The 22,836-nt window shown below is 33.0% G+C and overlaps 1 protein-coding gene across 3 annotated transcripts in view; it reads right to left on the bottom strand.

The window, feature by feature from the left end:
* Positions 1-21,023, bottom strand: part of LOC141461199 (uncharacterized) — a 154,058-nt gene extending 133,035 nt beyond the window's left edge. For 2 of the 3 annotated variants that reach the window (XM_074142001.1, XM_074141999.1), the window contains exon 1: positions 20,399-21,023. In XM_074142001.1, the coding sequence (XP_073998102.1) occupies positions 20,399-20,693 (295 nt within the window). In that variant the 5' untranslated portion in view covers positions 20,694-21,023. The remainder of the gene's footprint in view (positions 1-20,398) is intronic. The other variant, XM_074142000.1, reaches the window with a different exon arrangement.
* Positions 21,024-22,836: the final 1,813 nt, after the last annotated feature.

The raw sequence follows: 22,836 nt of genomic DNA, 5'->3' as shown, positions 1-22,836 counted from the left end.
TGTTTAGGGGTAAAAACGGGGAAATCCAAAGACTGGCCCGTAAATGGAGGTGGTCGCTAGTGAGAGTGCCCTTTTATGGGCGGTTCGACTGTATATTGAATAATTTTCGACTCAAAAATGTGTACTTCCTGTTTCTGCTGGACCGGAAAAAAAAGTAGTGAACGTCACAAATTTGAGGAAACATTTTTGCGGAAAATGGGAAAAAAAATTAAAGAGACATTTCCCTCTAAAGTGCCATCCGAGTGTTATGTACGCTTCTATTACACACATTATATACAAACAAGAAGTAACCAAAATCGATTATTAAAATTTCTTCGAGTTTAAAGAAAAATCAATCAATCGGAAGTAGTACGTCACTGAATGGAACTTTAAAAATTTTCTCGCAACTACCTTGATGATTTGCATGATAAATTTTATCAATTTTACAATTTGAAATTCAGCATTTGACGAGAATTTTGAAATTAGAATTTCAAGAAAGTCTTGTGTCTCGTGAACCAGACGTTTTCTTGTAAAAAGAATACAAAGTGATTGGACGCTCAGAACAGAAAATAACCACAACCAACTAATAAAATCACTTAATTAAATAGGTCTAACGATTGCATAATTTAAATTTAGATATTTATCTTTTTTTTTTAAATAATATGTTTTGACAAAAATATGACAGAATTATATTATTTAATCTGGAGCCAAGAAATGTATTCGTTTTTGTTAGTATTTATTTTATATTTATATAAATTTAGGTAGTTATTGTTGGCAGTTAGCCGGAAAGGAACCTTCCATCTCTTTCTTTCTTTTGAAGTGGCCCACTTGATAGTATTCATCAAACCATGGTATCTAAATCTCATGTATAATACACGTACATTTATACTATTTGGGTTCGGTGAATGAGTGTTCACAAATTTATTACTCTGCTTTTTTTTTTTGTTTACTTTGTTATTCACCTTACTTCCTCTTTTCGCCGGAACAAAGAAGTGCAGATTTTCTATTTTGAATTTTCACAGGAAATTTCACGAGTTATTGAGGTTGTGACCGGCTAGGTGCGGTATCCTTGCGGGCGCCAGATAGCCGAAGCTATCAGAGACGATATCCCTAACCAGCCTCAAAAGAAAAATACCCTTAAGGGTGCCTCTGGCGGGATAGCTTACTGGTGAGAGGAGGGAGGGTCCTGGAGACAATCACCCGGGGCGATAGGGAGTAAAATAAAATTTTCTATTGTGCTTAATGAACCAAACGACAAAATACCTTTAATTAAGGAAAATAATCATACAAAGGGAAAACTTATACTAGATACGAAATAATAATAAAAATATAGAACTCACAGACGATAGATAACATAAGTAGGCACTGGCCAGGCCGAACGCACGGTAGAGAATGAATATTTTTTTCTGGAGTATTAACTGTATATAGCAACTGGTCTTGCAGTCCGAAGTTCAAATTTATAGTATGTACTAGCTCCTGCCAGCTACCAATATTTTTTCGGTTACAAGGTCAATACTATTTTCTAGTGGACATTTACAAAGAAAAGTTGTAGATAAATGTGAATAAATAAATACAAGGAGAAAAGAAAATTGCTTGACAATTTTCGAGAAAATCTTTTAAAAAAAATAAAGAAGAAGGGAAATCCATTCAGATAAAATGGTGCATCCGGCTGAGGGATTCGATCATTAAGATACAGTTGGGTCTAATTCTGGGCCTTTAGAAATTAAAAATTTCAACTTCCGCCCATCTTTATTTTACGCGATATTTTTTCAAACATGAACACACACACAACATATTCTTGAAACCACTTTTTCGGAAGCAGTATATCTTAAAACGGATATTTTCGGCTAGAAAAAAAAAAAGAAAAAGACTAGCCATTTAAAATTTGTAGATTTCCTTTTCCAATAAGGGTGAGGAAATGAATTAAATAAGTTAGCCTGTGTTCGTAGTCTGAGGAGCTGAAAATCTCAGTTATTGATCAGTAGGTGTATATAATAGAGATGACTAAGATGGATAGTATGAAGCAATTAAAATAATGTCAGCTCCGGGAACAGTACAGCAGGAAGAACAGCTGTAGAGAGAGAGAGAGAGAGATGTACTTGTAGTTGTGGCAGTGAGTGTGTTGAGATGTGGACCAGAGGATGGTAACTAGGTAAGAAGTGCTAACTTGGAGAAGGAACAACTGGGTGTATTTGTAAATGAGAAACGGAGAGATGAGTACAAGAAATGGAAGGCTCCAGGAGTTTGAATAGCTTGGCAGACGGTCTCCTCCCAAAGAGAGAGAAAGAGATAGAATGAGCGGGAAGCACACAGAGCGCGCTCTACTGGAACAGTTCGGCGCTTCACACTCTACCTTTCTCTAGTCTGTGCTCTCCCGCCAGAACCCACCCGTCAATTTATACACTGTTAACCAGCTTCACAGGGTTCTCTGGAACGGCACGAGAACACTAAATTGGATTACCCAGAACGGAATCTCCAGCCCTCTCCATTCCGTATTCACCCTAAATGCTTAACGACCATCTAAACGTTGATTCCAGCGTTGAGGATTAGCAGAGTAGTATCAATGTATAAAGGAAAGTAGATACTTCCGTTTTAAAATAGAACTCACAAATCCTGCTAAAAATTCTTATCCAACTATTTAGTCTCAAATAAATTAACGTTTTACTCGTGGTTTGTAGTTTATTTAAATTATTTTAAACTCCTTTTTTAAGCGGCTTCACTTTTAAGATAATTAATAACTTCAAAATTCATTCAAACTTAAAACATTTTCCGGCTGATAGCTTTTCCGAGTCGTAAATTAATATTTCCTGTTGACTAATTAACCATCGCTGTAAAACGCAAGCCATCAAATAGGTAGTAGCTAGCAACAACGCTAGCCAATATAAATACAGTATTATTGACAGTAGCATTTCGCCCAGACACGATAAGCCAGGTAGAGAAGTTAAAGAATTATCTGGACTAAAACGTCCTAACCAGAGCTGGACAACAGAGATTAAATTTGGAATTTCAAAACCCCAAATCACACTAGTGTAGATAAAAACGTACCTTTAGCAGGAAGTCTTCAGTTTATAGAATGAACGGAATAAACTGCACCTAAAAATCCCTTTCCTCAGGAGCTTCCTCCTGAATAATTAGGGAAGGCAATGGCAGTGAGGGTTTGGATGCTCTCGCTATTCCCAGGAAATTTAATGACACACACTGGGATAAGACAAAACCTCGTATGACTTTTGTAGAAGGTTTTTTTTTAAATCGGTTCACTGCACAGAATGGAATTAGTTCTTGTTAACTATAAACGCAAAAACCAGTTCGTATAATTTCACAATAAATGTATGAAAATAAATCATTAAATTTAATGAATAACATAAAATTTACCATTTATTAATTTTAATTTTTTTAATTATTCGATTGTGAAAAGTTAAATCTTTTGAAAATACAAAGAAAAATTATTATTGATTCAGTTAATTAATTAGCTTTTATAATCTTTTAAATTTTTATGAAATTATTCGCTTTACTTTTAATTCACCATTAAAATTGCTAACCAGAGTTATTAAAAATAAAAACACAGAAGTAATAAAATCTAAAATGTAAAGTTATTAGATAGTAGACAGGATGAACGGATGTAAAATGAGCTTACATTTTTATATGTGGTTATTAAACTGAAAAAGTAGAATAAACCCGTGACGCATTGGAGCTTGAAGAAGGACTAACGCTTGGCCGACTTAAGCCAGGTAGTAGTCCAACATCTCACGTGTACTCCTGGTGCTTCAATGCTGGCAATATTAGTCCAGTATCTCCACAACTAATAGCCAGGTTATCCAGGTTTAGCCAAAACGTTTAGGAATAGGCCCAGCTCATTGGCAGCATTGGCGAGGGTTCTATTCTAAAGATTCTGCTACTTTTTCGGACGCAGGTAGGTCACACTTTGGTCTTTTAACGTTTGTAGACCGCTGTGACAAGAGTTGGGAGAAAACGAGCAAGAATTAGAGGAATAGAAAGAGAGATAGGACCTATTGGATAAGAGTCAGCTAGAATGAGAGAGAATTGTGTAAATATTTGGAAAAGATAAACCTAAAACTAAACTGTTAACTGGGCAAAATGCATTACAATAACCAAGTTAACTACATCAAATATTAGAACTAGAATGTGACTAGAAGTGACGAACGATTGATTAAAAGGTGAGCAAGAATGGAGCTGTGGCGATGAATTGATGGAAGTTGAATTCTGAATGTTCAAGACGCTAAGAGATTGCCACGCGAAGAATATGATTCTTGAGTGTGTAGCTGTGAATAAAAAAGTTTGTTTGAGCTCTTGTCAACCTGCTTATTATGGCGGCCTCTGGTGGAAAGGGAACGGAGCTCCTATTAGTCCAGAACGGGAGGAAAAAGGTGGGTATTTCCCCTTTCAGTTCTTTTTCTTACGATGGTAAGAGACAATTGCTGTTTCTCTTCCTCCACACCAACTTCCTGGGACTGAAACCTCCGGCGCCGGATATTCGTTACTGGAAAACTAACTCGACAAACTACACCCTGCCACTTCTTCATGATACCACAATCAAAGAACTGAAAAGAGTTAATTAGGGAATCCACTTCCCGTCTAAAATACACATTATCATAACATTCTAAGAACAAACACTAATCCCTAGGGAGCCAAGAACTTATATGACGCGCTAGTTTTGGCCACTGTCTCATTTTGTATCTAATCTATGCCATCATTCTCATGACGTCACTTTAAAATACTTAAACCCTATATATCAGTCTTAAAATAAAATATATTTATCTAAGAATTGCCAACTATTTTAAAAGATTTAAAGTTAAGAGGTCTTTTAAAAAGAAGGAGAAGAAATAATATGATGCGACAGAAAATAAAAAGCTCCATTAAAACAAGACACATGATAGTTTAATAAAACAAATTCAAAACGGTAAAAATAAAAAAAAAGGAGCTCGTTTATTACATATATATTGAAATGTCCTCTCAGTGTGAGATTTTAATGTCACAGAATAATATAAAATAACGTCTTAACTGGAAAACATTAAAACCTAAGTAGCTAGCGCGCTCTCTTGCTCCCCTTTAAAACTGGGATGATGTAATGGTGCAGGAAACAAGATGAAGAGGCCACATTTGTCAGCCATAAATAAGGCGCCTTAATCTCTCGCTTGAGGACTGAAGGGGAGCCGGGGGAGCTGTACGATAGTCACACAGCGAGCCACCCCACCGTACATCTACTTCTACAGGGATCACTTTATACACATACACTTCACGACATTCCCTCTAATTGGGTATACTTCCTTCCTGTTTTTTATTCAATTTTATATTTTTTGGTTAGTATTTTTATTCCAACCTCTTGAGTGGGAAAGTTATTGTGGTCATACATGCTCACAAATAGTGGAATTTAATGTGCACAGGAAGGGCTCTTAAGTTCGATGGATTAACTGACTTAAGGTCAGTGAAGTGATAGCAAGAAAACAGCAGGTCATGGGCCTAGTTAATAACGTGTGAAATACTCGAACCACCTCATCCTGTGAAGAGAATAGGCCTATTATGGCAATCCCTTAAGTATCTCAAGTAGGATAAACCTCACCCTTTTACAAAGTTCAGAGTTTCCTATCAGTCGCTTTCACTTCCTATCATCTCCTTATTATCTCCTTTAGTCTCCAAGTAAGGCGCCTCGGTAGCGGAGCGGTTAGAGGCGAGACCAGTAAAGCTAATATGTATTGTGGTACTGGGTTCGATTCTCGGTCTTAGGCCTTGGATTTTATTTAATGGTTAATAAAAGAAATTTACAGAAATGTATGTTTGCTAATCCGTCCACGACACCTAATTGGTAGTTAGACGTAAAGCCCCGCTTGAAAAAATAGGCAATTACTACTTTACTTTAGTCTCCAAGTATTGGAGACCACATAACGCATACCTTCAGTGCAATCTGACAGGGATTTAAGACACGTTTCCCCTCCTCCAATCATTTTATTCTCAGTAACTATAATCTATGGTCTTTCACTGTTAACGAGTGTCAAACGAGTTGCTAAAATTTGGGGTTTTCTCATCTGAATCCTTGATCGAAAATGGCCCCTAGGAATGTCAGCAATCTTCTCAAAAATACTTACGGACTTACGGACTTTATGAGGTTTGGCGAAAGTTGTAGTTACTATTTTCAAGATAATCTGGTAAAGCCAGTCAGTAAATTCGTCTTATATGGCGAAGGTAGTGAGGGAAACTTAAAAACATATGGCAGACAGTGATCATCTTGTGCAATGATTGACAGTTGGAATGGGCAAATGGCATGTTCTTCTTTTTGGCATAGTTTTATGGCGAGCACCATTCTGTAGAGCCACGCCAATTTATCTCCACCCACCACTCACTGGGCATACACAAAGTGGCGTGTTTTCAGGTTCCTCTTCCCCCCCCCCTCTCAAGCTAAATCCTGCCAGCTCCACCAAACTACTCAGACCATTTCAGTTCACTAATTGATCAAGCCTTATAATCAATTCCCCTTTTGTTTGTTTGCAATTTAGTGTTAACTCCTACCAACATTCACCAATGGTTTGGATTCAAACCATTCCATACAATATCCTCTGACTATATCTCTCTTTCACTCGCCCCAACAGCACTCTGTTGCCGGAGAGCTCGCTCACTCGCTAGTGAGCTACACGAACTACACCCAGCCGAGCTACCCTCCTATTTCACCGTACTGGTTTGGGTGAATGTTTGTCTGTACTTATGTCCGTGTGAAGTAGGCACGTAAAGGATGTGATGTCCTTCCCTCTCCGTCTAAAACACGTCAATGGATTCCCCCCCTCCAAACCATCACAACACGCTAATGTTTCCCTTTGTCTGTCCGGCTGTGTGCACTGTACATAGAAAGCGCTGATCGTATTGCACGAATTGTAACTAAACTTAATTCATTTGTCCAATTGAATTAAATGATTTAAATCTATATTATCTAACTACTCCCCACTTTTTACTTTAAATTTGGGGTTATTTGATGCAACATTCAATCCCCGATATACTAGGCATTGCCTAAGTGTCAGATTTAAATACTTGTAAAAACAATTAACAATTTATTAACTTCATTTAACCTATGATTAGAAAATCGAAAGATCAAATAGTGCAATTGTGTTCCCAACTATGCAGTGCCTGCATCACCACGGGTTTTGAAACACTCACTCTTCCAGGCACTCTCGGGAAGTTCTTGAAGGAAAAGTGAGCGCCAGCAGCTGGATGGATAACTTCCTGAGGCAAACTCCCTCTCCTCTCATCGCAAGTTCCCTCAAGAAGATTCTGAGAAAATTAGACGCTTTCCTGGTAACCGTCCAGGATCTAAGCTGGCGGGATTCGAACTGGGGATCTTCCACTTACAAAGCCACGTTCTTGGGCTGCCTCTCGATTACGTGTATTTCTTAGAGAAGAGGTTCCGGTAGGCTACCCTCTAAAGTGAATACATCGAGTTTAAAAAGAAAAATCTTACAATCGGAAGTACCACTTCATACTGAATGTTTTTTTACTTTTCTTGGAGTTTTTCGAAAATTTTTCCTACGATTTCCCTCTGAACTTCATTTGCACTACTTACACATGTAAATCTATAAATTAATTGAATACTTTTTCTTTAGATTTTCGTTTTAGGACATTTTGAACAGTGGTACTTTTTAATAATTGTTGGTTAATGGAGTCATTTCAATATTATGAGTACGTAGTTTTAAATAAGATTTAAAACGTGAGAAACTCGAGAATTGTGGTTAGAGAAAGTCTTGTGAGTGTTCACCAGATTTTTCGAATTCAGAAAATCTCTAAACAATCATTTTCCAATGAAAATTCCCAATATAAAAGTCTGTACAATTCAATTAATTTCTAGCGACCAATAAGAAACAGTAGAAAGTTAATTTGACTAATTTACAAGTGCTTCCGGTACAAATAGAAGACGATGACTCGGTGATATCGCACGCGGTAGAAATAGGCAGGAAAGAAAATTAATGGGATTCAAAATAGAGATGATGATGAATTAGTTAGTGGAAAAGGTTTTTTTGGAATCATTCAAATTGTGTTCTCTCATACAATGACGATGTTTTTATGTGTGTCTGTGTGTCTATTTAATCGTCATCACATCTGTGACGTAGCCCCTCATTTAGTTTCGTCTCATTAACTTCCAATTACTTTAATGAGGCTTCCCCACTTTACGTCCTCAGAGCGCCGGCCTGCCGCATTAGGCCACCGTATTCATTGCCTGTTCTCCTCTTTCCGCTACCCTAGTCTGATTCCTCAGTCTCCCACTCTCTCTCTCTCACACACCCATTAAACCATGTTTACTTTCTCTTTCTAAGGTAAACAATTTATCACGATCATGGCAAATTCTCACGATTAAGATATATTCCTTTTAAGGTCCCCTGAGTAAGATAAAAAAAATATATATGTAGTTTTTATTGGGCGTTTACTAAATATCTATTTTTAAAGAAATCTCCGGAAGCTGGGGCACCTTATATTACGATTTCGTCCCACCAGAGGACTTGTAACTTAGCGATTAAAATCCGTACATCCGGTACTTTACACATTAGACTTTACCCATTTTTTTTTTTTTTTGAGATGTTCTTGAAAATGGTTTCCTCAAGATTCTTCTCGAAGAGGGTGGTTAAACTTCCCTCTATTGTGTCATTTTAATGTAATGTGCACTCATTAAACTGTAACTTTAAAGAAAATGGGCTCACCGGAAGTGCCTTTTCATTGAGAAATTTTATTTGGCGATTTTTTTCCTCGAAAGTAAATTGAACTATTTAGAACTAAAAACTTATTTTCGGCCAATTTTAAGCGTAGAACTAGAAAGTAATAAATAAAAGAAAATTAATTAATACCAACAATATAAATGATTAAAAATATGCGATCCGAAATTGGGCCTTAGTCCAATACAGATGTCGCGACTGAAATTATGAAAGATTAGTTCCTGCCGCATATACAGACTGACACACTTGCAATAAGAGAAGTGATATTAACGCTCCTCTAACATACATAAAACTAACTCTAACTATCTACGTAGTAGTGCAGCTATATAAAAGCAATTATCTGTTTATTATAGCTGTACTGTACACAAACGCACATATAAAACCACTTATAATACCATTCGTTAATAGATCATCATCATCGTCACCATCATCTCCCAAATTCATTCAACTCAATAACTATTACACATTCACAAACAATTGTGTGTGTGTTTGTTTTTTATGTGTTATTCTTATTGATTCTTTTTATTAATTAATTGCTTTTCTAATTGCAACTTCATTGACAAATAGTTCACAACTTCATCGATTAAGAGGGCACATTTTGGGTAAGATTCCCTCTTTAGCTGATAAGAATTAAATATAATAACTCAGTAATTCGAAGTTTTAAGGAACTTTGTAAGTTAGAACGTAGTGAACAATAGTGTGAAAAAGATATTTCTTTTTATTTGATTCATGCGAATTTTAGTTATGAACGACCAGGAATTTCTGGGCTCTTTTCTTCGAGAATAAGAAAATAGTGATTGATAAGTAGTTTTCTCTTACAATTGTGGTAATTAATTAGTAATTATGAAGTGGATGAAAGAATGTAAATAGAGAGAGAGGATGATCGATATGTGGGTGCGGAGGACCAGAAAAGGTGAAGGGTCCAGACGACAGAGATTGATGAAAGCATTGTCTGCAGATCTTCTGGAGAAAGAGAGAGAGCAGACAGCATCCATTCTATCCTTTATAGAGAATCATTTAACCTTAATTACCACTTTAAACGATTCGTAATATTTCATCTAATTATTGGAGAATGAAAAAATTTAAAAAAAAAAAAATAATAATTAAATCCCGTTTATTTACAATCCGCCCAACAGATCTCTTCTAAAAATTGTTTTCTGTACATCTAAAAGGGATAAATCTACCTGTGCGGAACTTGCCTTTGATGGATGGATACTTCTCCTCCTCTTTTAATTATCCTTTCCTGTTCAAGGAGCTAAGGGGACCGTAAAATGAAAGCTTTATATATGGATTAGGAATCTAAGGGAGCTGTAGGATTTAGCCCGGAAAATATTTAATTTTCCAGCATGGATTTCCCAATTTTTGGGGAGTGGGATGGGAGCATCTACGTAACAAATTCATGTTCATATTTACGAACCATCTTGGAATACTGTTCGACGGGTTTTATTCCAACAATAAGTGACCGTTCGACTAACTTCGAATACCGTAAGACTTCCTGTTGGGACCACCACAGTAAGAGCAAAGCCTAAACAGTACGTAGCCTGAGTAGGAGTAAATAAATTGCCTGGATTTCTCACTTAACTCGAATTTTGCTGGGGAAAAACCCATTTCAAGTCAAATTTGTAGACCAACAATGCGTAGATATCACATTTAATGGAAACAGGAGCTATTTTCGATAATATGAAATGAAAAAATCGATTCCTTGAATTGGTACTTCCGTATGGAAGGGATCTTCCGTCTTTTAAAACGGATATTTCTAGTTACAACACGATACCAAAAATCGTACACTACCTTACCCTATCCAAGTAAGAGAAAATAATATATTTAAATTATTACCTTAATGTTTTTACAAGAGAAATAAAATACAATTTTAGAATAAATAAAAGAGTAGAATTATTATTTAATTATGAGATAATAATAAATAAAATTAATTTAAAGTTAAAATATGGAATAAATAAATTAAAAGACAATTATATTTTATTATTAATAAAAATTGTGTGTATACTCGTACACACTTGTACATTCCAATTATTCACTTGTGCAGCCTGTATATTCATTGCAGTTGGCTAAATCTAAAAATGTTTAATTAAATTTTGTCGGTGGAATTCCAAAACATTTTTAGTAAGCATATAACAATCTATGTAAATAAAATTTTACAAAAGAAATATGTATATTATATAAATAATATAATTGTTTTGTTTTATTAGCTTCAATGTGGTAAATTTTATTTGGGATAATTATATATTTTTATTTTAAACATAATTTTGGTAGAAATTTATTTAAACAAATACTAATTAGTTCTACGTGAACAAATTTCCACAAAAAATATATGGTTAGGTGCTGCAATTGTTGGTAAAAATATGGTTGAATTCGATCCGTAAAAATAGCTGGCGTGTTATTTCACACTCTCCTAGGTAAAAATATGGTTGAATTCGATCCGTAAAAATAGCTGGCGTGTTATTTCACACTCTCCTAGGTAAAAATATGGTTGAATTCGATCCGTAAAAATAGCTGGCGTGTTATTTTACACTCTCCTAGGTAAAAATATGGTTGAATTCGATCCGTAAAAATAGCTGGCGTGTTATTTCACACTCTCCTAGGTAAAAATATGGTTGAATTCGATCCGTAAAAATAGCTGGCGTGTTATTTCACACTCTCCTAGGTAAAAATATGGTTGAATTCGATCCGTAAAAATAGCTGGCGTGTTATTTTACACTCTCCTAGGTAAAAATATGGTTGAATTCGATCCGTAAAAATAGCTGGCGTGTTATTTCACACTCTCCTAGGTAAAAATATGGTTGAATTCGATCCGTAAAAATAGCTGGCGTGTTATTTCACACTCTCCTAGGTAAAAATATGGTTGAATTCGATCCGTAAAAATAGCTGGCGTGTTATTTCACACTCTCCTAGGTAAAAATATGGTTGAATTCGATCCGTAAAAATAGCTGGCGTGTTATTTTACACTCTCCTAGGTAAAAATCTAGGAGCTGAATTTTCCACTGCAAATATCAATTTGAAACAGTTTTCTTTTTTATTTTGAAAAATTTGAATTAAATGAACTTCCTAGGAAGGAAGTGATCTTCCTAAAATCTCATTTTAGCGTATTATATACATTTGCAAAAGCTTGATCATCTTTTTGACGTCAGAAAAATCTCAAGTAATAGTTATTTATTTAACAAGTGCGGAAAGTAGTACTTTTCCTCACGCGAGTCAGGGCTTGCACGCTTCGCTCGCTCGTGCAAGTGCAAATTGCCGAGTGTGAGGAAAATACTTTACACTCGTGTTAAATATTATATTTTTTCTGCAACCATTAGGGTTATTAACTAAAAATAAAACTAAACAGGAATCGGTAGAATCCATTTTAAATTTCTGTAAAGTAACACTATAACCTTTTTAACTGTTATAATTAAAAATATCTAATTATTTATTAAAGTATTATTTTTATTTCTATATTCCTTTCAATTTTTATTTTATTTTTTAATATTCGTTTTTTAATTATTTAGTTACGTTAAATAAGCTTATTAAAGTTTTACAGAAAATATTTAATAACAAAACCTCTTATATCAAGGAAGCACAATAAAGTTTTTCCACTCACTAGTGAGGAAAGTGACACTAATGGGAATTTTCCCCACTAGTGAGGTAAAGTTGGGCATTACACAGCTGATTTTAATTGAGTAATGAGAACATTCCTACATGGTTGCAGAAAAAAAGAATATACAGTCGAGCCTCCCATAAAGGGGCACTCTCACTTAGCGACCACCTCCATTTACGGGCCAGTTTTTGGATTTCCCCGTTTTTACCCCTAAACACTTAGTATATAAAAGAACCTCCGCCGTCTAACGGTCACTCTACAGAGCGGACCGCGGACATGGATTTTGGGGTACGGATTATATGTTTCACCTCCCACCAACGACCACCTTATTATTAAAAGTTCGTTTAACGCGATGATCAAAATAATTATCCCCTCTCAAGTTTTTCTTTTTTTCTGGTTATTCCTAAAGTTTCCCTATATATAAGCTCCATACATCTTGTACCATTTTAATCATTTTTCAATATAACTTTGGACGAACAATATTATTTTTTCCCGATATGTCTCTCAAACGAAAGTGGTTAACACTAGAAGAGAAAATAAATGTGTTAGAAGATTTTGCAAAAAACCAAATCGAGCCATCGTCATCTTGCCGAAAGGTATAAATTATTATTGTTATGAAGAAATGTGATGATTATTATAAAAATTATTAATTAAGTCAATAATATGTAGTTTTTTGATAAATTTTTTGAATAATTAAGAAAAATTTGATGCATATCATATAGCTGCAATAATTATGCAATTATGTACGTTTTTAAATCTATTAATAATAAACAATTTTTAAACAGATATTTGGAAAAAAACCCATATTTTTTCATTATGAAACTTGCCTACCTCCCTCTAACGACCACCTCCAAACTGCGGCCACTTTGCTTTCCCCCGCCAGTGTCCGTTATTGAGAGGTTTGACTGTAATAGTTTACCGGAAGTGCAATTTAACTGCATAGTTTTTTTCCGAGTATCTATAATTTTATAGTTTCATCAAAACGTTCAACATAAACCCACTGTATTAGGACCTAAAACTTTGGTTTTGAAACAGTTTCTCAAGAGGAAAACTGATTTTAGGAAGTACTTTGATAACTTTATTTTATTATACGATACGTTCTTCCAAGGAATCACAAGTTTCTGCACCGGAAGTACCTCATTATTGCTGAATAGATTTAAATTTTATTCTTTTTCAATTTAATTGAAAAAGAATACAAAAGATTTTCTTAGACTAACATTATTGGTAGAAATCAATGACTGCACAGACTAACAGACAAATATTGAATTAAACAAATATACAAACAATGATCTCATCAATAGAACAATACAAGGAATTTTTTTACTTATTTATTTATTCTGTAATAAGCAAATTTGTATTAAATAAAAAGATATTAAATTGCTGTCAATATAATATAATAAAAAAATTAGCTAATAAAGTAGAACAATTGTGTTATTTTTTCACAATAAAAAGAAGTGTGAAACATTATCCTCAATTAGCGCACTCTAGTGAAATATAATGCAATAAATAACTACTTTAGCTAGCCAATTAGTTTATTATTAATTGTTACAAAGAGCGACTACCTCCTTGACAGGATATTACCATATTTAGTTCCTAGTTTGCTGATATCGGGAATTTTTATTTTTATTTTTTCATTATTATTTTTGCATTCGTTAACTACATTGATACATAATTAGAATGAAATTTATTATAAATATATTTTTATTATCCAATCATATCAACGTTATATGATAATTGTTTTTATTCAAAGTTTGTGAATGAAAATAATTACGATCAACCGGAAGTGATGCTGGGTTTCTCGATTATTACTTTCTCTTACTATTTGGTAAACTAAGTGAAACGATCACTTTAAAAAAAATATCAAAATTGAGTTTCCCAAAGAAAATTTTGTTTTAAGATCCCCGTTAAATTTAGAAGAAAAAAAAGAAGAAGTAGACTTTATACTCGGTTTGTGTTTGTCAGTCTGTCTATTTGTGGAGCTCTGGAAAAACTGAAAAGTTAAAAAAAAATCGCAGAAAATTTAAATTTAATATTTTACAAACAGGATTTCATAAACAATGAGCGTAAAAATTTTGCATTTTAATTGAATGTTAACATACGTGCTTGGATTTGCGTTTTAAATAACTTAGAGTCGTAAGATGCTGAATCAGATCAAAGTTTTAGGCGAACTGTAGTTCCAGTTCTAAACACTAAGAGATGGTAACATTTTCACATCTTAGAATGATGATTTCCAAATCCTAATTGATGCTGAGAAAGTAGGGGGAAACAAACTGGACAAACCTAGAAATCTAATTCCAGCTGAGAAGTTCTTTGACTAATTAAGTTTCACGTAGTTTTATAGTTTTATGTAAACAAAAACTATCTATACAAAGATTAAAATATTTGTCAAAAAAAACGAGATATTAATACCATTATCTACTTAAATTGCAACAATAATAATAAAACATTTAGTATTTATTGTACGTACTTTGGTACCTAATACAGAGTTGGAAAGTAAACCATGAACACGTTGATACCAATTTTAATTGTTTGTTTGGGACAGTTAGGTAATTATTTCTTCATTATTTGATAAGTTTATTTTTGTCTCGCTGAAATTAAGAAAAGATCGCAGCTTCTCGCATATTTCTCGCCTTTGATTTCTCGACAGTAACTTTACAACGGAAATCATTAAACGGGAAATACTTTACTTGAAAGCATTTCTAGCGTTTGTGTTTTGTTATCTCGAACATGAATCCAACTATATAATTCTTATTTTAAACTTTAAATTCACATTGTTCGTCAAGTCTAACAATTTTCCTTTTAAGCTACGTACACTGATGGAAATATTAATGAACTGATAAAATATTAAATTATCTGAATTTTCTTTCATTTAATTTATTTAAAAGAGATTGCAGATTTGAAGGTAGGCTACGAATTGTCCTTCTCGGTCTCCGTTGCCATAGTAATTCCAGGGATCATTAAATGAAAGGATGTTTTGGGGAGACTTTCTTAAAATAAAGAAAGAAAAGGAAATACATTTCTTCTACTTCGTAATTTGTTTTGAAATTAATTTCGAAATTTCGTTATAGTTCTTGTTTCTTTTTATATATTTTCTTTTCAAGATATGATTTTCTTTGGCCAAATAATGAATTTGACCTTCATTTATTATGGGCATTAAGTGCGTGCAATTAGTGTAGCCACAAACGTGTCATCTGCAAGTATTTTTTTACAGAAAATTCTATTTAGAGTTATCCATGATTTGTATATCGATTTCATGTATATCGATTAATAAATTTTTTTTTTTTTTTTAATCGAAAGAAATAGTATTAAGGCAGTTCTTCTTGTAGAGGGCTTGAGATAGGTTACATTTCAATTGTAATGTACGCTTTTACAAAGTACGAATGTTGGTGAGCATTAATTATAGCTCAAATATGGCCCAAACGGAAGTAAGATAAAACCTTTAGTAGTATCAGACACTCGCGTGAATGTTCAAACCAGTATTTTTGCAATTCAAACTTCAATTTTGCAAGATTTAAGTGGTAACAGATAAAACAAATAATTACGGATTTATATATTTAGATCTTTAAAGAAACTATAATTATGTACGCATTCATTGATTACTTAGTAAAAGTTAAATCAATCTAAATGTCATTTATCTATCGGAGGCCTTCTACGTCGCCTGCAATATTTAATTCGCAGTCTGGGAGACAGAGCGCGCTGAGCCAATTGTCCCGCACCACACACTCTCTCTTTGTCCAGGCGATAAATACCTTACAAATTATTCAACAAGTTGTTTTTTGTTCGGCGGCGGAGTAAACAGCTGGTAACAAATCATAAAGCGATTTGAGAAATTTGACGATTCAATTTACAAGAAGAATTTATTGTTTTAAGGTAAAAGTAAAGGAATTGCGTAACAGAATTTAAAAATTTTCTATCACAAAATTGTTTAATTATTTTAAGTAACTCTTAATCTGAATGAAATCCTGAAACTGGTCAGATATCAGGAAAACAGGAATGCTATTAAGAATAAAGTACTCTTTTTTTTGAGTTAGCAATTAAAAAGATAATATAGCAATAATTATATACTTGAGTAGTGTAAAATGTAACACAATTATTTTATACTCTTCAAAAAAAAAAGTAGAAAAAAATAAAATAAATATCAGGATGCCGAGTTAATAAAATAAAATAAATAAGGCAAGAAACAAAAAAACAACGGCACCACCTATCGGCTTGAAGCTAAATTATTCTCGTTTAGAATTAGAAAGATAGAGAGATTAAAACGCCAAGATAAATAAGACGGGTTTTTAATACATTATTCTAAATACACTATAGTAATCTTTTATATATATATGTATATATAAATAACTATTTATAAAGCATTAAACTTCCACTCGCCGGCTCTAGCTTATTTAAAATTCCATTAAATGTTATTTTATTTCAAATAGTTTTTATTTTTATTTATTTTTTTTAAAACGATTATTTAAAGTGAACTCTCACATAACTAGGTCTTAAAATCTTTTCATGACCTACATCAATGGTCCCTCCCACCCTCAATTTGAGAAAAACAGGAAGTAAAGTGGTATTTCCGGTTTACCTTTTTATCGAAATTCCAAAAATTTAAACACTATTAATATTTACATAAGTTAAGAGGCTACTTAATGCACTCAACTTCCCCTTTAGATGGAGGTGAACAGTTCGTTTATTTTTAATTTATCTTACTTTAGGTTTAGTATTTATTACAATGGGTCAAATTTTACGAACGGATATACACAGGTTTTAACACCTGCGTAATGATTTATTACGAAATTTCCGAACGGGAAGAATATCAGTACATCGAAATGCAACTTTTTTCGTGATTTCTTTCGATTTTTTGTCGGTTACCAAAAGGTTTTCTCATAGAATGCGAAGTGACGTCACTTTTCCTACAACGGTAATATATTAATTCACAGTAAAACATAAACAATATTAAAGTTTAACTATCTTTTTAGTACAAATACCAAGTTAGATGAAAAAACGTAATAGTGTAAGGGAAATAGGTGTATTTTCCATCAGATTTTTTTTTTTTGGCGCATCAGTTTATTAGAAATTTCCAAAAAAAAAAGGTGAATAAAATAATAACTCAATTAACTTCCGGTTATCTGAATTCTCGCGTATATTCACCCTCGTATATTTCAGCATTGCATTTAAACTTAATACCCTTCCGTTGCTTGGATCTCGAAAAACGGAGAATTTATTTTAATAAAAACTGGGACTTAATAGTCGTAAATCGTAAGCGAAGTTTACAAATTAAAACATTCAGACGGAAATGTTCCTACTCGTTAGTTTATTAATTGAAAAGAATTTTAAAAAAATCACTGCGTGTGTGTTTGCTTTTCGTTGAATCAAACTTTTTTCGTTAGTAGTATGATAATTTTGGAAATTAATTATTAATAAATTCTACAGTTTGTTAAGAAAGCGTATTAAATGTGAAAACAAGATTAATTTAATATAACTTACCTAATTGTGGGTATTTTTTCTCTTGTAAATGTTCAATTAGATTTAATACGCGATTTAATTGCAAGTTTCGACTATAATACTTGGATTTTTTTTGATCAATTTTTAGAATTAATGTAGAGGTTTCGCTTTTGAGTTTCAAGACGATATTTTATTTAACTCTGCATTGGAGCTTTCAAGCAAGAAAGAAAAACGTAAAGAAAGATTTTGCTTTTCCTGTAAAATCACGTATTCAAATCCAGCTGCTGGATTTTGACTCTTCCTAGGAGCTGCTTACAGCTCACTATCTTGAGATGGACATTGTTGTCTATAAAGAAAGCCCACAATCCGGCCAAGCACTGAAAAAAAGCTTCAGGCACTTTTTTGACGTCAGATTTTAAACAATTTTGAGCGAAAAGGATTTTAACTCGGTACGAATGCAACAAAAAAAAAAACTCTTTAAAGATATCCATTCACACTTAATTTCAAAATTTTATATAATTTCAATTCAGTCTTTTACAAAAAAAATGTGAGAAATTAATTCACAAATTTGAAAATTGATTTGAAAACAAAGAATTAATCTAAAATGTACTGATCATTGGGGAATAATTAAATTTGAAATTTGAAAACAAAGAATTAATCTAAAATGTACTGATCATTGGGGAATAATTAAATTTGAAATTTGAAAACAAAGAATTAATCTAAAATGTACTGATCATTGGGGAATAATTAAAAATATCATGTTTTTGAATATTTATTTTTTTATTTAATTAAAAAATACAAATTAATTAGGTACAAGGACTTTGGAATTCTGTTTGCATCTAAAGATATTAAAAATTCAAAGTGCTACTTAGCGTACTTTCAAACCAAAGAATTATAAGCTAAATGTTTATATTTACTACTTAAAATTACGACCTATTTTTACATTAAAAAACAATAATATATCAGCTCCCATCTAGTAAACTATATCTTTACTAATTGATTCAAGAGTTTTACCGTTATTCTAAGATAACTGGAATGTTTAGCGATTTCTAGTTTGTTCTAAATATAAATTATTAGAGAAAATCTATTTTTTTAAACGTTGATTCCACAATCTATCTGTTCTTGTTAAACAAATTATTTTTTTTAGATTGAAAAATCGTTTTTACCGGACGATTTTCTGGAAATCAACTTTTCAAATTTAGGAATTTCAGTACGTCTATTTCCGGTAAGAACAGGAAATAGCAAAATTTGACAGGATATCGCAAAACTTACGAGTAATTAGTGAAGGCATTGCGAACGTAGAGATTTCCGATTATGAGTTCTTACCGAAAATATCCTGTTCTTAGGTTGTGTCAATCTGTCCTTATTTACCTTAACTCCAAAACGAAAAAAAATCATGCAGGAAGTTGATATTTCGTTTAGTTTATCAGTAGAGGACATCTCTTTAAGGTTTTGATTCGGTTACCTGAAATATCACTTTACTTTTTTAAGATTTTCTCAAAAATGGCTCCAAACTTCGTGTAATTATAGCTCACAACTAGTTCTATAACTTTTATAAGAAACATTTTTTCCAAGAATATTCGATTAAGGCCTCTTTTGAGGGGAGAAGTTCTTTAGTTCGCTCTAAAATGGACTTTTTGACGTAATATCTACAGTCCTACCACTTATGAAATGTTCAAATAAATTTCCCAAATTTCTAGTATGACGAAACTTCCCAAACAGGATGTAACTTCTTCGCTCAATAATTTGATCATTTTTCGTAATTTTTACGTACATGGCGCTTTGTATCCTGTAAACATCCTGTAATCCTTACTTTCACAAATTCTTTGATCATTTTTCTAGACAATAAAAAAAATAGTTTTAGAGCAGTTCTCAGGGAGCGGTCGGGATAGGCGTTTTCCTTTAAAGTTGTGTCATTCCAGTTTTACAAACTACTCGTATATAATTTTGGTAAGAATATAAGTAAAAAATTCGGAGCGAAGTAAATTTATAAGTTAGAATTTTGAGTAAAAGTCATGTGAGTTTTACCCCAGATATTTTATTTTTTCATTTGAACTTAAGTACTTTTATTGTACATTGAAAATATGTTCGATTAATATGGTACACTTAAGTACCAATCAGGATAGGTGCTATGAAAGCGAAATATTTATTTATTTTGAAGTTATGTATTACAAAAGCGGATGTATCATAATTTTGGGGGATTCTAAAATAAAGAATCCACCAATAAAACAACTTCTAGCTTCATAACATTTACCAAAAACTTACTGGAAATTATTATTAATTATAATGAAAGAGCAGTTCATAACTTATTGTTTTCTCTATATTTCAACGATGAAATCAAAAGACACGAGTGACAGGTGGCTTTCAAAGAGGAAGGTTACAGTGGTTATAGTATTGTTAGAGTTCGAAAATAAAAATATTTAGTTTTAGTTTTGTTTAATTTAAAAAAAACTGACAAAAAAAAAATTGAATTAACTAAAAATTAATTTAAGAGAATTTGTCAATGAAAGATCGTTAAGTTTATTTCTGGTAGGAGCGCTAATTAAGTGGCTTACAAATTAGCCGTTTCACTTCCGTTTACTTTGTGATCCACACAATCCACATTTAATTACTTAATTAAGGTAAATTTTATGACAACTGTGAAAAATTAAACAACCATAAATTACAAACAAAACAAAAAATGACATACCTGGTTTTGTAGTTGTTACTATTGCTTTCTTTGAGTGTAGCGTTTGTTGTAATTGTGGCTCCCGAAAGTCTAAGGAACTTCTACGTGATTTTATGGTTAAATTTAATGGCTGTTCTTGTTTCCATCCCAATATATCTTGTATATAATGTGGTGTTGGCTGTTTTGGTGGACTTGCATAAACATGTTCGTGCCATGTTCCTTTATTATGCACTGTGTTATTATTATTATTGTTATTGTTACTGTTATTATTATTAGTTTCGTTGTTATGGCTGTCTAGCCTTTCCATTACGAGCATTCTACACGCATAGGCACCTTTCTCCTATTAATTGTTATTAATCTTAAAAAGTACCAATTTTTTTTTTAATTTTAAGAATTACTTAAAAACTAAAGTTAAAAACTTTTTTTAAAAAAAAACTCAGAACTATTATTAACAAAAAACTAAAAAAAAAAAAAAAAAAACAAAATGAACAATATTTATTTTCCAAAAGAAAATAAAAAAACCAACAGAGCACCTTTCACGATCAAGTACCGAGAAGGACTGACTATGAAGGGGGCGTGGCGGACACTAGATTTTCCCCCCACCAGAGCACACCATTAGCGGGACACCCTCACTGATTACCCCCACTACTGTTGGGTACAATATAGAGATGAACACAGACAAATTAGCTCCGTCACTTCACCCCTGATCCACTGAGCTCCTTCTCTGTCTCTATCCCTACTACAGGCTAGTCGTCTAATTCCTCTTGCACACTCCTCTTATTCAAAGCTCCTCGTACACACATTACACCAATTAAGTGTTTAAAGCCCTGGTGCTGCTTTCAGGGTGAGGTAATCAGTGGAAGGGGGTGGTTTTTTTTTAGTTTCTTTTTTTTTTTATTAGAGCAATAGAGAATGAGGAATGTTTTGCAAGTGTGACAGCCAGCCAGCTCACACACACTCACACGTACACACGTACATGTATATTAACGATTAGAACAGGCACTCACACAGAGCACGCTGCTCATCCAGGTTTTTTAATGATTTTCCGTTTAAACCTCCAATTTAAAATTAAATTGAGATTACAAAATTTTCACCAACCACTTCTTTTCCTGTTATTTTAAACTAAATAATTTTATCAAAACTCCCGTCACCCTTCCAACCCTCTTCTACATCCAACCAAGCTTTTGCTTTTTTTTTTGCATTTATTTTTAATTTAATTCTTTTTAACCAATAAAAATTCATTACTTTGATTTTATTCGTAATTTATTTCTGGACTTTTATTTTCGCACATTTTAAAGTAAAAATTTAACCACTTGATGAATATTACCGTGTTTTATTCATTTATGTTTCCATCTTTTGATGATTCAATTTTTTAAAAAAAGAAAACGTAATTAGGCAATTTTGTCGCTATAATTTTGTGGAACACAATTTCTTACTTTCTCGTTACCGTCGTTAAGACGTTGTATTTTGGATAGTTTCTTTGTGTATTTATTGTTGTAATTGGAAAGTCTCATGAGTAGTTCAAACCAAAATAGTTAATTTTCTATTTTTACTATTTTATCTATGGATAAACATAAACTTAGTGAATCATAATTTTACTCTTAAATTTGAACCTGAATCTTGTAAATTTAACTAATAATAATAGTTTTACTAGAGTTACTAAGTTATATGATATTGAGGACAATTATTGATTGGACAATCATGTAATAATGATTGTGTGGTGTAAGTGATTAGAAATGTTACCTAACTGTTGGGCGATTAATCAGCCAGAACTAGGGTGATGGCACTCAGGACAACCGCACACCGTTAATCGTGTGTACGGCGCGATGTGTCGCTCATGTTAAGGCAACCAGACATAGACCCTCCATTCAGATTATTGATCGTCCAACTTCAACTTCTCTCTCTCTAATGTCTTCCATCGCAAATAGATATTGCTACTAACAGGTCTTGATTGAATTTAAATCGTACGATTTACTTGGCCCAGTTGATAGTAGAATATTTGCTTAGTTTGTTTGTTTGTATTATCTAGAATTTTTTGTTTTTAAGGAGAACGGGGAGCAATCGGGCTGATTTTTTATTTTGTGTGTACATCCTGTTGCCGGAGGTTGGTTTGTGCGTTCGTCGTAACTCAAACGAAAAAATATCATAGGAAGTTCAAATTTTAGGGTGTTCTCAAAATTAGTTCTTCCGGAATTGCACTTATCCGAATAAATTTTTCGATTTTTTGGAAATAAAAAACTGGCATGAACACCCACACGATGTTCTTTTACCTCCACATTAAACAAAATTCTTAAGATCTTAAGTTCACTCCTAATTAGGAGTGCTTCGTTGATGGCAGAGACGGGTATTCAAAGTTAGGTTTCTAGTCTCGGAAATCTGGGCCGTTGTTATGGGAGGGGAGAGACCCCTTGGACAATTACTGGGGTTACTGCTGGAAGATTAGAAGTGGTAAAGTCTCT

This window comes from Rhodnius prolixus, unplaced genomic scaffold, assembly GCF_049639745.1.
Source record: "Rhodnius prolixus isolate KJV_2025 unplaced genomic scaffold, Rpr scaffold_6, whole genome shotgun sequence".
Classification (NCBI taxonomy): Eukaryota; Metazoa; Arthropoda; class Insecta; order Hemiptera; family Reduviidae; genus Rhodnius; species Rhodnius prolixus.
The sequence above is the reverse complement of the archived record's forward strand: the minus strand, read 5'-3'. Positions and strand labels throughout refer to the sequence as shown.